We start from the raw sequence: 16993 nt of genomic DNA, 5'->3' as shown, positions 1-16993 counted from the left end.
TTTAAGAGCAAGCATGAATGGAAAAAAAACACATTATTGAAATTATAATATATGTCAACTGAAAAATCATATCCCGTTAACAGAACAACTTGGCAGGAACATATAATCCCTGGTACTTGTAGAGCAGCATCAGTTCTCATATATATTATCTCTTTTAATCCTTACAACTATCCTATGAGGTTACACCTACATAATGTCCAGAATTTCTTTTTTTTTAATTTTTCTTATTTATTTATGATAGTCACAGAGAGAGAGAGAGAGAGAGAGAGAGAGAGAGAGAGAGGCAGAGACACAGGCAGAGAGAGAAGCAGGCTCCATGCACCGGGAGCCCGACGTGGGATTCGATCCCGGGTCTCCAGGATCGCGCCCTGGGCCAAAGGCAGGCGCCAAACCGCTGCGCCACCCAGGGATCCCTAATGTCCAGAATTTCTGAAACAATCTCACCCACACATCATTTTGCTTTTTTTTAAAAAAAAGACAATTCAATATACATGTATAATAAACTAGGACTTCATTTCACAGCTCAATAAAAGATACTTCATATGAAATACATTTATAAGTCAGGATAGATCCTTGGTTACCATGTCTTTGTTTAGAAAACATGATCATAGTACATCTCTGGTATCACACAAAGGTCAGAACTTCAATCATTTTACACATATTTACAGGTTACAAGGGTATAAAAACTTAACTCAAAAGCTGACCATTGGTCAGTAGGGGTTGCAGTCATTCACTAAAAATGGACTTTCTGGTGAATTGAAGTTGATATTTTCCCTAAAAATTATATAGAATAACAACAAAAAGCCCCTATTTTGTTATATTAATGATGAGAGACCAAGCACACTATGTCTACCTTGTATCCACTTGTTAATTAATTACAACCTTTAAAATGCAATGAATCATGCAATGAGCTTCCATGTCTCCTTACTACCTTCAAAATAAAAGACTTGACCACTTAGTCAAACATATAAGATGCATGATCTGACCACCAAATGCTAAAATAAGAATATCTTTTTTTTAAAGATTTTATTTATTTATTCATGAGAGACACACATAGAGAGGCAGAGACATAGGCAGAGGGAGAAGCAGAGGGAGAAGCAGGCTCCCTATGGGGATCCTGATGCGGAACTTGATCCCAGGACCTGGGATCACGACTTGAGCCAAAGGCAGATGCTCAACCACTGAGCCACCCAGGTGCCCCTAGAAGAATATCTTCTAATGTAACTTGTCATGGTCTATGTAGGTGACCCTTCAGCAACTTTTGAGTTCTTTGGTCTTTTCATCACCGATGACCTTCACCTCCATTTCAAGTACCTATTTTTGTGAATGTAACAAAGATCTTGAGGTATTATGGTACAGATCTGAACTTCCTGGAGCTCAAATCTGAGCTCCAGTACTTACTAACTCTGTGACCCTGGAAAAATCACAACTTCTCTTTGCCTTGGATTTTTCTTATGTGAAATTAGGTCTAAATTTCCTAATGTGTAAAATGTTTCAGTGTTTGGCACATAGTAAAGACCTTATAAGTATCAGCTAATACTTCCTTGCTATTACCTGGAAATTTGCTTCATCTTTGACATTTAAAATATTAGCCATTTCTGGAGGAAAAGTAAACAAAAGCAAAAAATGAGCTATTCATATATCAAGATAAAAGCATCTGTACAATGAAGGAAACAATCAACAAAACTAAAAAATAACCTATAGGGTATCCCTGGGTGGCACAGAGGTTTGGCGCCTGCCTTTGGCCCAGGGTGCGATCCTGGAGACCCGGGATCGAGTCCCACATCGGGCTCCCGGTGCATGGAGCCTGCTTCTCCCTCTGCCTGTGTCTCTGCCTTTCTCTCTCTGTATCTATCATAAATAAATAAATAATTTTAAAAAATAACCTATAGAGTGGGAGGAGATATTTGCAAATGACATATATGATAAAGGGTGGATATCCAAAATCTATAAAGAACTCATCAAACTCAACAACCAAAAAACAAATAATCCAGTTAAGAACTGGGCAGAAGACATGAATGGACATTTTTTTCAAAGAAGACATATAGATGGCCAACAGACACGTGAAAATATGCTCAATACCACTCATCATAAGGGGAATACAAATCAAAACCATGATGAGGTACCACCTCATACCTGTTAGAATGATTAAAATGTACAATACAGGAAATATAGGTGCTGGGTGAGGATACAGAGAAAAGGGAACCCTCTTGTACTGTTGGTGGAAATGCAATGTGGTATAGCCACTCTGGAAAACAGTATGGAAGTTCCTCAGAAAGTTAAAAATATTACTACCCTACAATGCAGTAATTGAACTACTAGGTATTTATCCAAAGGATGCAAAGATATTGATATGAAGGAACACATGCCCCCTGATGTTTATAGCAGCATTATCAATAATAGCCAAATTATGGAAAGAGAACAGATATCCATTGGCTGATGAATGGATAAAGAAGATGTGGTATACACACACACACACACACACACACACAAACACACATTGAAATATTACTCAGCCATCAAAAACAATGAAATCTTGCTATTTGCAATGACATGGATGGAGCTAGAGTGTATTATGCTAAGTGAAATAAGTCAGTCAGAGAAAGACAAATACCACATGATTTCACTCATATGTAGATTATAAGAAACAAAACAGATGAACAGAGGGGATGGGATTTAAAAAAAGAGAGGGAAAAAACCATAAAATACTCTTAACTATACAGAACAAACTGAGGGTTGACGGAGGGAGGTGGGTGCCTGATGTGCTAAATGGGTCATAGGTATTAAGGAGGCTGCTTGTGATGAACACTGGATGTTATATGTAAGAGAAAAATCACTAAATTCTACTCCTGAAACCAATATTAACCTATATGTTAAGCTAACTAAAATTTAAATAAAAACTTGAAATGGAAAAAAAATCCTAGTATCCAATTTTGATGATAATTTATCCTTCTAGCTATCTCATGCTTTTGTTCTCTCTATTCCTGATATTTGATAATAAGACCTCCATTTGCTTGATTATTCCACTTTCTCCAGTCTACCAATTCCCTCAATAACTTCCCCTCCTTTTCAGATTGGTCTAAATGATAGATAATGAACAACTACTTCAGCATTTTTGGCCCTTGTTCATTTTCTGCACTTCCTTAAAAACATGTGAAGGCAGTACATAATCAGTTTTTCCTAATTGTACACACTGGCCTTTGAGCAGTGCTGGGTGGGGAAGTAAAGCCCTACCAAGGATGGTACCACACCATTTATGGTGTGCAGTTTCCTTTAATAACAACCCTGTAACATGTCCTTGGTCAGCTTTCTCCATTCCCTTCATAGACTGTTATAAACCTTCTCTTACTCTCTTTAAGACCCCAGACCCACATCCATTTTTCCTTACTCTTAGCAAATAAGATAAACTTATATTTTATTTGACAAAATGGAGTACAGCAATCATTATCTTCCTCGGTTTTCACAGACACTACTTCCTCATACCCTCAGCTTGCAAACTCATATGCATCTATTCCCATTTCCCCTCCTTCCTAAAAGATTATACAAAGCAATCCTTCTTCCAGTAATATGGAGACCATCTACTCAAATCTCCTTAGGGACTTCCCTCTACCAATTATCCTCTCTCTCACTTGGATCTTTAATCACTTCCATCATAGTAATTCTACTCACCCTGGTTTATAAACATGTATGGGTTTATCAGTTTTAAAAAGATTATCTCTTGAATCAGTGTCTCTTTAGCCATTGTCTCTAATTTTTCTTTCCTTTTACAACTAAACTAGTTGATGTTCATTTCCTCATCTCTCACTAAATATTTATTTTTTTAATTTTTTATTTATTTATTTATGATAGTCAGAGAGAGAGAGAGAGAGAGAGGCAGAGACATAGGCAGAGCCCGACGTGGGATTCGATCCCGGGTCTCCAGGATCGCGCCCTGGGCCAAAGGCAGGCGCTAAGCCGCTGCACCACTCAGGGATCCCTCTCACTAAATATTTAAAAATAATTTGTTATGAAATATTTCAGATAGATAAGAGATTTAAAATATTGTAACAAAAAACCTATTAACTACCACTCTTATTAAGATTAATAATCCTCACCAGCTATACTCCCTTTCTTCTTACAAAAGTCACAACTATCCTAAATTGAAGTTTTTAGTGACTGAAGATTAAATGGGTACATAAGAATAATAGACACATTCAAATTTCAACCAAGCAAAAACAATCTGCCACCTCTATCTCTCAATTAAAATAGACAGCTGTTATGGACTGAAATGTGTCCTCCCACTTATTTTTTTTTAAAGATTTTATTTATTTATTCATGAGAGACACACACACAGAGACAGAGAGGCAGAGACACAGGCAGAGGGAGAAGCAGGCTCCACGCAGGGAGGCCAACGTGGGACTCGATCCTGGGTCTCCAGGATCACACCCTGGGCCAAAGACAGGCCCTAAACCACTGAGCCACCTGGGCTGCCCTCCATTTATATTTTTAAAACTTAACCCCCAATGTGACTATATTTGGAGATAGGCCCCTTTAAAAGGTAGTTAGGGGGGAACCCTGGGTGGCCCAGCGGTTTGGTGCCTGCCTTTGGCCCAGGGCTCGATCCTGGGGACCCGGGATCGAATCCCATGTCGGGCTCCCGGTGCATGGGGCCTGCTTCTCCCTCTGTCTATGTCTCTGCTTCTCTCTCTCTCTCTCTGTGTGACTATCATAAATAAATAAAATAAATAAATAAAATAAATGTAGTTAGGGTTAAATGAGATCATAAAGGTGGAACCCTAATCCAATATGACTGGTGTCCTTATAAGAAGAGGAAGAGACACCAAGGAAGCAAACACACAGTTAAAAAGCTACATGAGGTTACAATGAGAAGGCTACCATTTGCAAGCCAAGGAGAAAGGTCTCAGGAAAAACTACCCTGCCAGCACCTTGATTTTGAACTTCCATTCTCCAGAACTGTGAGAAAACAAATTACTGTTGTGTAAGCTGCTCAGTATGTGGCATTTTGTCTGTCATTATAGACCTGGCAAACCAATATAACTAATAACCATATGAAAAGATAACCATTTTCATTCATAATTTCAAAAATTTATTGAAAACAATGAAATATGATTATTAATTTACCATCTGGATAACATTAAAACATTTGGTACTATCCTAGTTTATCAAGAATGTTTATCAAGAAATAGGCAAAATAATGATGGTGCCAGTATATATCAATAAAAGTGTTTTTAACTTTCTATTTTGGAATGATTTTAGACTAACAGGAAAGTTGCAAAAGTAGAACAGAGTTTCTGTGCAACTTTCACTCAGATTCCCCAAATGGTAACAATTTACATGATCATAATGAAATTATCAAAATAAGGAAGCTAATATTGACACAATAATATTAACTAATCTACAGATTTCTTTACATTTTCTTAGTTTTCATATTAATGTGGTTTTTTTTTTTCTGGTATAGGACACAGTCAAGGATTCAATGTGGCATTAAATTGTCATGTCACTTTAGTCTCCTCCAGTCTATGATAATTCCTTAATCTTTATTTGACTTCATGACCATAATACTTTTAAAGAGTACTGGTGTGGTAGACAGAATGATACCCAAGATGTTCATGTATTAATCCCCAGAACAACAACAACAAAAAATCCCCAGAACCAGGTATTATGTTACCGTACATGGCAAAAGAGACTGGGGATATGATTAAGGTAAGGATTTTTAGATGGGAAGATTATCTTGGAATATCCAGGTAAGCCGATTATAACCAAAAGGGGCCTTACAAGAGGGAGGCTGGAGGGACCAAGAGAAAAGGTGATGTGATGACAGAAACAAAGGTGGGGGGGCGGGGCAAGATGGAAGAAGAGTAGGGTCCCCAAGTCACCTGTCCCCACCAACTTACCTAGATAACATCAAATCATCCTGAAAACCTATGAATTCGGCCTGAGATTTAAAGAGAGAACAGCTGCAATGCTACAGTGAGAAGAGTTCCCGCTTCTATCAAGGTAGGAAGACGGAAAAAAATAAATAAATAAAAAAGCATCCAAGGGGGAGGGGCCACCGCAAGGAGCTGGGCTAAGGCCGCACGGTGAGGACCCACAGGACAGGAAAGCCCCAGCCTGGAGAAGCAGCAACTTTATCAATCTACCCGAACCGAAAGGCGCTCACAGGGAGCAGGATCCCAGGAGGGGCAGGGATGCCCTCAGGCTCCCAGGGGCACTAACAGAGGAACTGTGCCCCGGAGGAGAGTGCAACACACATAGCAGGCCGACCTCCATAAAGGGCTGCAGCACGCACCCGCACCCGACGGGGCCAGGAAGCAGCTCAGGCGGCAGATCAGGTGGCGGCTTCACGCAGAGGGGGCTGTGTGGCCCCAGGACCATGATTCCAGCAGCGGAGGCCCTGGAGCCCAGGGCGCTGGGGGACACAGCCCAAGATCCGGCATTCCCCCCAGGAGGGGCGAAGGCCGTGAGGACAAAGGTCAGCAAGGATGCTCCTGTCTCCAGGCACCCTGAGCTGTGCAAGTCAGTGCCCCCCGCCCCCGGAGCATCCAGGCCCCTGCAGCATCCAGGCCCCTGCAAACTGGGAGCTGCTATAGTTATTGCTGGAGCTGATCCAGAGCTGGAGAGCTGGCTGCCACTGCTGTTGTTCCTCCTGGTCTCACGTGGTACCTGGGACTGAGCAGGGCCACCACGGCAGCAGGGCCTCACAGGATAAACAACAGCTCCCCATGAGCCCCGCACCTGGAAGGGGGCTGGGCAGCTCCCCCAGGTGCACACAACAGAGAATCAGCACAGTAGGTCCCTCACCCAGAAGACCAGCTGGAAAGACAGGAGAAAAGCAAGATCTTGACCAAGCAGAACTGGAAGAAACTGACCACAAAAGAATCAGAAACAGTACTCTCTCCCACAGAGTTACAAAATTTGGATTACAATTCAATGTCAGAAACCCAAATCAGAAACACAAATAAAAAGCTACTGGTGGCTCTGGAAAAAAGCATAAAGGATTCAAGAGACTTCATGACTGCAGAATTTAGATCTAATCAGGCCAAAATTAAAAATCAATTAAATGAGATGCAACCCAAACTGGAGGTCCTAACGACGAGGGTTAACAAGGTAGAAGAACGAGTGAGTGACAGAGAAGACAAGTTGATGGCAAGGAAAGAAACTGAGGAAAAAAGAGAAAAACAATTAAAAGACCATGAAGAAAGTTAAGGGAAATAAATGATAGCCTCAGAAGGAAAAATCTACGTTTAATTGGGGTTCCAGAGGGCGCCGAAAGGGACAGAGGTCCAGAAACTGTATTTCAACAAAACATAGCTGAGAACTTCCCTAACATGGGGAGGGAAACAGGTATTCAGATCCAGGAGATAGAGAGATACCCCCCTAAAATCAATAAAAACCGTTCAACACCCCGACATTTAATAGTGAAACTTGCAAATTCGAAAGATAAAGAGAAAATCCTTAAGGCAGCAAGAGACAAGAAATCCCTAACTTATATGGGGAGAAGTATTAGGTTAATAGCAGACCTCTCCACAGAGACCTGGCAGGCCAGAAAGGGCTGGCAGGATATATTCAGGGTCCTAAAGGAGAAGAACCTGCAGCCAAGAATAATTTATCCAGCAAGGTTCTCATTCAGAATAGAAGGAGAGATAAAGAGCTTCCAAGACAGGCAGGAACTGAAAGAATATGTGACCTCCAAACCAGCTCTGCAAGAAATATTAAGGGGGACCCTGTAAAAGAAAGAGGAAGTCCAAGGAAACAATCCACAAAAACAGGGACTGAATAGATATCATGATGACACTAAATTCATATCTTTCAATAGTAACTCTGAACATGAATGGGCTTAATGACCCCATCAAAAGGCACAGGGTTTCGGACTGGATAAAAAAGCAAGGCCCATCTATTTGCTGTTTACAAGAGACTCATTTTAGACCTAAGGACACCTACAGCCTGAAAATAAAAGGTTGGAGAACCATTTACCATTCGAACGGTCCTCAAAAGAAAGCAGGGGTAGCCATCCTCATTTCAGATGAATTAAAGTTTATCCCAAAGATGGTAATAAGAGATGAAGAGGGACACTATATCATACTTAAAGGATCTATTCAACAAGAGGACCTAACAATCATTAATATTTGTGCCCCAAATGCGGGAGCTGCCAGGTATATCAATCAATTAATAACCAAAGTTAAGACGTACTTAGATAAAAATACACTTATACTGGGAGGCTTGAATACGTGCTTTCTACAATTGATAGATCTTCTAAACACAACAACTCCAAAGAAGCAAGAGCATTAAACGATACACTGGACCAGATGGATTTCACTGATATTTACAGAACTTTACATCCAAACCCAACTGAATACACATTCTTCTCAAGTGCACATAGAACTTTCTCCAGAATAGACCACATACTGGGTCACAAATCAGGTCTTAACTGATACCAAAAGATTGGGATTGTCCCCTGCATATTTTCAGACCATAATGCTTTGAAACTATAACTAAAACACAAGAAGAAGTTTGAAAGATTTCAAACACGTGGAGGTTAAGGATCATCCTGCTAAAAGATGAGAGTCAACCAGAAAATTAGAGAAGAATTAAAAAGATTCCAGGAAACTAAAGAGAATGAAGATACAACTGTTCAAAATCTTTGGGATACAGCAAAAGCAGTCTTGAGGGGGAAATACATCACAATACAAGCATCCATCCAAGAACTGGAAAGAACTCAAGTACAAAAGCTAACCTTGTACCCTAAAGGAGCTGGAGAAGGAACAGCAAATGAAACCTTCACCCAGCAGAAGAAGAGTGTTAATAAAGATTCAGCAGAACTCAATGAAATAGAGACCAGAAGAACTGTAGAACAGACTAATAAAACCAGGAGTTGGTTTTTGAAAGAATAGTAAGATAGATAAACCTCTAGCCAGCCATATTAAAAAGAAAAGATAAAAGACTCAAATTAATAAAATCATGAATGAAAAAGCAGAGATTACAACCAATACCAAGGAAATATGAATGATTTTTAAAACATATTATGAGCAGTTATATGCAAATATATTAGGCAATCAGGAAGAAATGGATGCATTTCTGGAAAACCACAAATTACCAAAACTGGAACAGGAAGAAATGGAAAACCTGAACAGCCAATAACCAGGGAGGAAATTGAAGCAGTCATTAAAAAACCTCCCAAGACACAAAAGTCCAGGGCCAGATGGCCTCTTAGGGGAATTCTATGGAACGTTCAAAGAAGAAATAAAACCTATTCTACTAAGCCTGTTCTGCAGGATAGAAAGTGATAGAAGACTTCCAAACACATTTAATTATGCCAGCATCACTTTGATTCCAAAACCAGACAAAGACCCAACCAAACTGGAGAATTATAGAACAAAATCCCTGATGAACTCGGATGCAAAAATTCTCAACTTGATACTAGCCAATAGGATCCAACAATACATCAGGAAGATTATTCACCGTGACCAAGTGGGATTTATTCCTGGGATGCAAGGTTGGTTCAACACTCATAAAACAATCAACGTGATAGATCACATCAAGAGAAAAAACAAGAACCATATGATCCTCTCAATAGATGCAGAGAAAGCATTTGACAAAATACAGCATCCATCCCTGATCAAAACTCTTCAGAGTGTAGGGATAGAGGGAACATTCCTCAATATCTTAAAAGCCATGTATGAAAAGCCTACAGTGATTATCTTTCTCAATGGGGAAACACTGGGAGCCTTTCCCCGAAGATCAGGAACACAACAGGGATGTCCACTCTCACCACTGTTAGTCAATATAGTACTAGAAGTCCTAGCTTCAGCAATCAGACAACAAAGAGAAATAAAAGGCATTCAAATTGGCAAAGAAGAAGTCAAACTCTCCCTTTTTGCAGATGATATGATACTGTATATAGAAAACCAAAAAGACTCCTCCCTAAGATTGCTAGAACTCATACAGCAATTACACAATGTGGCAGGATGCAAAATCAATGCACGGAAATCAATCCCATTTACAATTGCACCCAAAGCATAAAATACCTAGGAATAAAACAAACTGAAGAGATTAAGAATTGTTACCCTAAAAACTATAGAACAGTTCTGAAAGAAATTTAGGAAGACCGAGACACAACAAGATGGAAAAACATTCCATGCTCATGGATTGGAAGAATTAATATTGTGAAAATGTCTATGCTACCCAAGGCAATTTATACGTTCAATGCAATCCCTATCAAATTACCATGGACTTTTTTCAGAAAGATGGAGTAAATAATCTTAATATTTGTGTGGAATCAGAAAAGACCCCAAATAGCCAGGGTAATATTGAAAAAGAAAACCAAAGCTGGGGGCATCAGAATGCCAGATTTCAAGCTGTATTACAAAGCCATGTTCATCAAGACAGTGTGGTACTGGCACAAAAAACAAACAAATAGATCAATGGAACAGAATAGAGAACCCAGAAATGGGCCCTCAACTCTATGTTCAACTAATATTCAACAAAGCAGGAATGAATATCCACTGGAAGAAGGAAAGTGTCTTTAATAAATAGTGCTTGGAAAATTAGACAGCCACATGCAGAAGAATGAAACTGGACCCTTCTCTTACACCATACACAAAGATAAACTCAAAATGGATGAAAGATCTAAATGTGAGATAAGAATCCATCAAAATCCTAGAGAACGACACAGGCAACACCCTTTTTGAACTTGGCCACAGTCACTTCTTGCAAGATACATCTATGAAGGCAAAGGAAACAAAAGCAAAAATGAACTATTGGGACTTAATCAGGATAGAAAGCTTCTGCACAGCAAAAGAAACAGTCAACAAAACTAAAAGACATCTTACAGAATGGGAGAAGATATTTGCAAATGACAGATAAAGGGCAAGTATCCAAGATCTATAAAGAACTTACTAAGCTCAACAGCAAAGTAACAAACAATCCAATCATGAAATGGGCAGAAGACATGAACAGAAATTTCACAGAGGAAGACATAGACATGGCCAACAAGCACATGAGAAAATGCTCTGCATCACTTGCCATAAGGGAAATACAAATCAAAACCACAATGAGATACCACCAGTGAGAATGGTTAAAAATTAACAAGCCAGGAAACAACAAGCAGTTGGAGAGGGTGTGGATAAAGGGGAACCCTCTTACACTCTTGTGGAAATGCAAACTGGTACAGCTGCTCTGAAAACAGTGTGGAGGTTCCTTAAAGAGTCAAAAGTAGAGCTACCCTACAACCCAGCAACTGCACCACTGGGTATTTATCCCAAAGATACAGATGCAGGGAAACACTGGGATACCTTCACCCTAATGTTTATAGCAGTAATGTCCACAATAGCCAAACTGTGGAAGGAGCCTCAATGTCCTTTGACAGATGAATGGATAAAGAAGATGGAATATTACTCAGCCATTAGAAAGGACAAATACCCACCATTTGCTCCGACTTGAATGGAACTGGAGGGTATCATGCTGAGTGAAGTAAGTCAGTCAGAGAAGGACAATCATCATATGGTTGGTTTCACTCATACGGGCTATATAAGAAATAGTAAAAGGGATTATAAGGGAAAGTTGGGAAAATGAGTGGCAAAAATTGGAGAGGGTGACAAAACTTGAGAGACTCCTAATTCTGGAAAATAAACGGGTAGTAGAAGGGGAGGCAGGCGGGGGTAGGGGTAACTGGGTAACGGGACTGAGGAGGGCACTTGATGGGATGAGCACTGGGTGTTATACTCTATGTTGGCAAATCAACCTTCAATAAAAAATATAAAATGAAAGAAAAAAACAAAGAAATAGTTTTATTGGAATATTCATTTGCTTACATGTTACCTATTGGTGCTTTCCCAGTACAAAGGTGGAGGTGAATAGCTGTGAAAGATTTCTATGACCTACACAGCCTAAAATATTTACGATAAACCTTCTCTTTGATAAAATTTGCTACTTGTTACTTTATTCCAACGACTTCCCAAATATTGGTTTCTGGCTATCTTTCAGGAATCTGAAGTCCAACCTGATGCAAATCGAGTTTTTTCCCCCATCTTTCCCCAAACCTTCCCACTCTGTATTTTTTGTATTTATGAAAGACAGCCCCATCTATCCAGTCAGCCAAGTCAATTATCCAGAATTAAGACATCTTCCTCTCCCACATTTTCCACTTCCAATTACTTAGCCCTATGCTTTTCCTTCCCTGTTCCTCTTCCTACCACTGTGATTCAGACTACAATTATTTATTGCTCTATGGAACTACTCTCTATCTCTCTCTGAACTATCTTTCATACCACAGGCAAGATAATGTCTCCTGAATGGAAAGCTATCCATCATACTACTCTACTTTTAAGCAATGCTTTCCCAATCATGTAGGAACAATGCTAAACATTCCAAACTCATCAACTAGACAGAGTTTAGTCCTTTTAGACCTGGCCCCTGTCTTCCTCCAATCACATCTCTGGCACTGATATTTTTATTTCATGTTCTAACAATACCAAATTACTTGGGGTTTTAAGCCTTTGGGCCTCTGTTCATGCTGGATCATTTCCTTGAAATTTCCTTTCCCTATTTTCCTTTATTTCCATCCTCACTACTGATATCAGTTGTAATTCTCTGTAAGGACCCATCCTTCATAATCCGAAAGTGTCCTGTATGCCTAATAATATCACCATTCAAAAATGATTGATGATGCAGCACTTCATAGTGATTAAGTACTTCAAGTCTGAGTCAGGCTAACTGGATTTAAACCTTAGTTCTGCTACTAGCTAAGTGGCCTTGGACATGTGCTTGTCACATAGTACAGATTTATTATCATCTTTACATTTCAGCTGAAAAAATGACCATCAGAGAAGTTGTTTGATATAACACAGATAATAGCAGAGAATGCCATCTGTAATCCAATACACATTCTCTTATTTTTGTTTAAGCAAAAGACCTAAAGACTTATCTGGGCACATGATGGCATCAAATAAAAACTACACTTCCCTAACTCTCTTATAGCTAGATGTGACCATGGGATTACATTCTGAAATGTTATGTAAATAAAAGTGATATATGTGACTTCCAGGTCATGGCCTTAAATTAAAGGTTGTATCCTTCACTTGCCTTTCTTTCATCCTTTTTAATTGATATGATATAGAAGGTGTTTGGTCATGCAGGTAAAGCACATTTTAGAGATGGCAAAACAACAAGAAAGAAGGAAACTAGGTGCCTGCCTCTGTCAAGTTACCATACCAGCCCTGGAACACCTCACTGGACTATTCCACAATCAAGTAATAAATGTCTCTTTTATTGGGGCCACTGTGTTTGTAGATGGAGTCCTAGAATCCTAAGCTGTATCCCACCAAATGTAGCTCATATGTGGTAGAGCTTGGATTTGAACTGTGGATGCCATCTAGACTGTATCTTTAGCCTCCACTCCCTGCAGAAAAAAAATTATTGAATTATGCTTTGGAAGGAGTATATTGACTGCTAGAAAGCTTATAGCCAAACAAAGGGCCATCTGTAGCAAGTATATAGGACTTGTCAACAAATATTTCTTGTCTAGCCTCATTTCTGGGTTCATTTCCTGTCTCTATCCTATTTTTCCTTTTTCATTTGACCTAATTATATTGTATAGTACCTTGTATTTTATATACCATATAAAATATATCACCCTAATTTTTTTGAAATGAGATGAGGTTTAAATAAGTATAGATATTTCTTTCTTTATGGTTTCATTGCATATACACCACTTTTATATCTATCATTTCCATTTGTATATATGGCTATCTTCATATTATACTGTTAACTCTGTAAAGGCATGAACAATGATTTTTTTTTCTTTTTCTATACCATCTAGCTTGATGCCTGATAATAAAATAGTTATAGAATTGAGCAATATTTGCTAAATGAATGAATTTCAGTGTCAGAAATGCTATTAAATGCCATTGTGTCATAATAGAATTTCCTTCCATTATCAGCTTAAGCAAGGTAGAGAGATATAACTCTAAAATGTGGCTAGGGAAAGTGTCATATGCATGGAGAAGTGATGGTGAAAATCGGGAATACATACCTTGACAAAGTGTTCAATTAGGATTTCCACCACGATGTTCTGGAATTTGATGTTCATCATGGCAGCAACAGTGTCCTCCTGAGCTCTCATCAGAGTAGGTCCAAAGATCACACCCATGTTGGAGGGGGTCATAAGATTCTCTTTGCTGTGCTCACATACACTGCCAAAAGAGAAAGAAAATGATTAACAGGATTTTCTCCAAGACCCCCTCGTGACCAAGAGGGTATCAGGTGATATATAGGGGGTAAGATAAAACTAAAAAGGAGGAAAAAAATGTGAGTCCAAAATACACGTGATGTAGTTTTGAAATATAGGTGAGGTTTAATGGGGTGTAGTCTGAAACCAATGGCCAAGAAAGAATTCTTGAGACATCTTTGGTGCAAAATTATGGTTTTATTAAAGCAGGGACAGGACCCAAGGGCAGAAAGAGCTGTGGCACAGGGTTGTGAGGGATGGCTGATTATATACTTAGGAGTTGGGGGAGGTAAGGAAAAGAAAGGTTTTTCAAAAGAACTTTCATATGCTAAAGAGGACCTACGTGATACTGGGGGCCTTGCCATTGTCAAGTTGTGATACTGGGGGCCTTGCCATTGTCAAGTTAAGGTTGTTTTTCCCTCTAGCAAGGCATTGCATTAACATAATTGGAAGTTTCCTGGAAGAATATAACACATTTCCCACTCCAAGAGTGGGGGAGGGTTGTGGGTGTCAGCTTGTGCTTTGTCCTCATCTTGCCTTCGGCTCCCTCATCACATAGGAGAAGAAAGACTACAAAGGAAACAAATAGCAAAGAATAAAAGATAGTGTATAATTAGGGGCCAAAGTGAAACCTAGTTAACTTAGTAGCACTGTAGAAGTTAAGAGGAGGGGGTGGGCAGCTATAATTAGAAAGTATTTGGAAATACAAGAAAGAAGCAAGATAACATTTCAGACAAGAAGTACAGCATGTATAAAGCACATATAAAAAAGAACAAAGCACATAGAGAAGTATCTATCAGTTTCACCAATCAGGAATCTAGCTCCTCCCCCCACCTCTAGTTTGAAAGTAAAAAAATCAAAGAACTCAAAGAGATCCTTAAAATTATCTCTTTATCACTGTCCTCATTTTACAGATGAAATCACAGACACACACACACACACACACACACACACACACACCCCGAAACAAAAACAAAAGCAAAACAAACATATCCAAAACAGAGGACCAAAGAAGGAAAGGGATTTCCCTGAAATCACAGTCAGTCTCTTCAGAGTAGAGCCTGTAATTGCCAATATTCTGATCCCTAACCACTCTCCATGCTAAAATTCTCTTTAGGGGCTTCCTAGCACTTATAGAATAGGGCCAACTCTCTTTAAAGTTGCAACTTAAGGCCTATTTCTAATTGCAATGGACTCTGAAGCTGACCTGAGTTTGAATCCTAAATAATACTACCACTCAACTGTGCAGTAGTGTCAGTGCCTAACCTCTCTGGGCTTCATTCAGTTTTTCCACATAGAAAAATAGTATGCACTTCAGAGGACCATTACATAGAGCTAAATTGCCTTAGCAGAGTATCCTAGAACTATTGCATTAGAAAAATCTGCTATCATTATTACCTCTCCAGGAGGTTCCATCTAGGCACTGCTGACCTCTGACACTCTTGTACTACACTGTGTAAATTAGGTTTTCTGACTATACTATGCTGTTTCATGCCACTTCTACTTAGAATGTCTCCTTCCTCCTGGATCTGAATAATGTCTATTTATCTTCTGAGATTAACTTTAGGTGATATCTCCTTCAGGGCTCTCACAGCCTGTTGTCTTCTTGATTGACACCATTGGTAAGCAAGTATGTTACAATTTTCTGTTTCTTATCGGCCTCCCTTACTAGGTGGTAAACAACTTCCAAGTGTGTGTGACTTCCACAAAGCAGATACCAATGAATTATTTTTAATGGAACTGAGTGCCTCTACTGCTCTTTCAAATAGTACTGGAGGCAGCAAATAAAGGATGGGCAGATATTTGGTTAGTTTAGATGTGGGGGTGGGAAGATGAGGCAGTGAGACAAACCACAGCAAACACTAATTTTCAAAACCCACCCAGGTAAAAGCCCCTGAGATGCCAACCTCATCAATAGGCAGTCTTTTTTTACTAAGTGGGTAATGGACAGAGACAGAATCCTTAGACAAATCTTAATGCAGTCTGTTAAGCCAATGACAAAGGCTGGATGCCATTCATGATAATGAACAGCAACTAATCACAGTCATTTGTTATGGTTGGGCAGGTGATAGGTCCATTTTAACAGTTTAAATATTACAACAATTAACCCTTATTACTTAATGACAGTTTTTTGGAGATGTTAAAATGGAAAAGCAACTACATACCACCACCAAGTGGCTAAACCACTAGTAGCAAGGCGAGGACACTTGTGAGACAACAGTCTCCAACAAGTGTGAATGCTTATCTCCTTCTGTGAACTTTGAAAGGAATGGCCTTTGGGTGAAGGTGCCAGAGCTCACTTAATACTCTAGACTCCAAAAAAGGCAGAGTGTTTTATCTCTGAAGATTAGGTTTACAGAAGGTAAAGCACTTATCAAGTTCACACAGTTGTGAATACATGACAATATAAGATTTCAAACTTGTATTTGTTGGGCCACTAGTCTCGGAGCCATCCTATTGCATCTAGTTCCTGTTAAGAAATCAAAACCCTTGTGGGGCTCCCTTTAAGCTAAAGCCATCTTCTTTTTCTCTAAGGGAGGTTCCTGGTATCCCATTTAGGACACCTTTACTTCTTGGTTTTCTTATGAGATTTGGAAGGTAATCTATTCTTTGTAGAGATTTCTTTGCATTTGATATCTTCCTTTTTGTTATATATTATAATTAAGAAGTATAAATCACATCCCAAATTGTGTATTAATAAGAGAAATAAAACAAAAAATAAGAGCATTGTGAGTAGTGAATTAGGTAGGAGTTTGTGATATGATTTGA

The 16993-nt window shown here is 39.2% G+C and overlaps 1 protein-coding gene across 3 annotated transcripts in view; it reads right to left on the bottom strand.

Annotated features, from left to right (window-relative positions):
- OPHN1 (oligophrenin 1) overlaps positions 1-16993 on the bottom strand; it is a 512189-nt gene that overhangs the window by 63901 nt on the left and 431295 nt on the right. For all 3 annotated transcript variants that reach the window (XM_055337756.1, XM_055337758.1, XM_055337757.1), the window contains one exon: positions 14030-14189. In XM_055337756.1, coding sequence (XP_055193731.1) covers positions 14030-14189 — 160 coding nt within the window. The remainder of the gene's footprint in view (positions 1-14029; positions 14190-16993) is intronic.

Source organism: Nyctereutes procyonoides, unplaced genomic scaffold, assembly GCF_905146905.1.
Source record: "Nyctereutes procyonoides isolate TBG_1078 unplaced genomic scaffold, NYPRO_anot_genome, whole genome shotgun sequence".
Lineage (NCBI taxonomy): Eukaryota > Metazoa > Chordata > Mammalia > Carnivora > Canidae > Nyctereutes > Nyctereutes procyonoides.
This window is presented reverse-complemented; position numbering and strand designations above follow the sequence as displayed.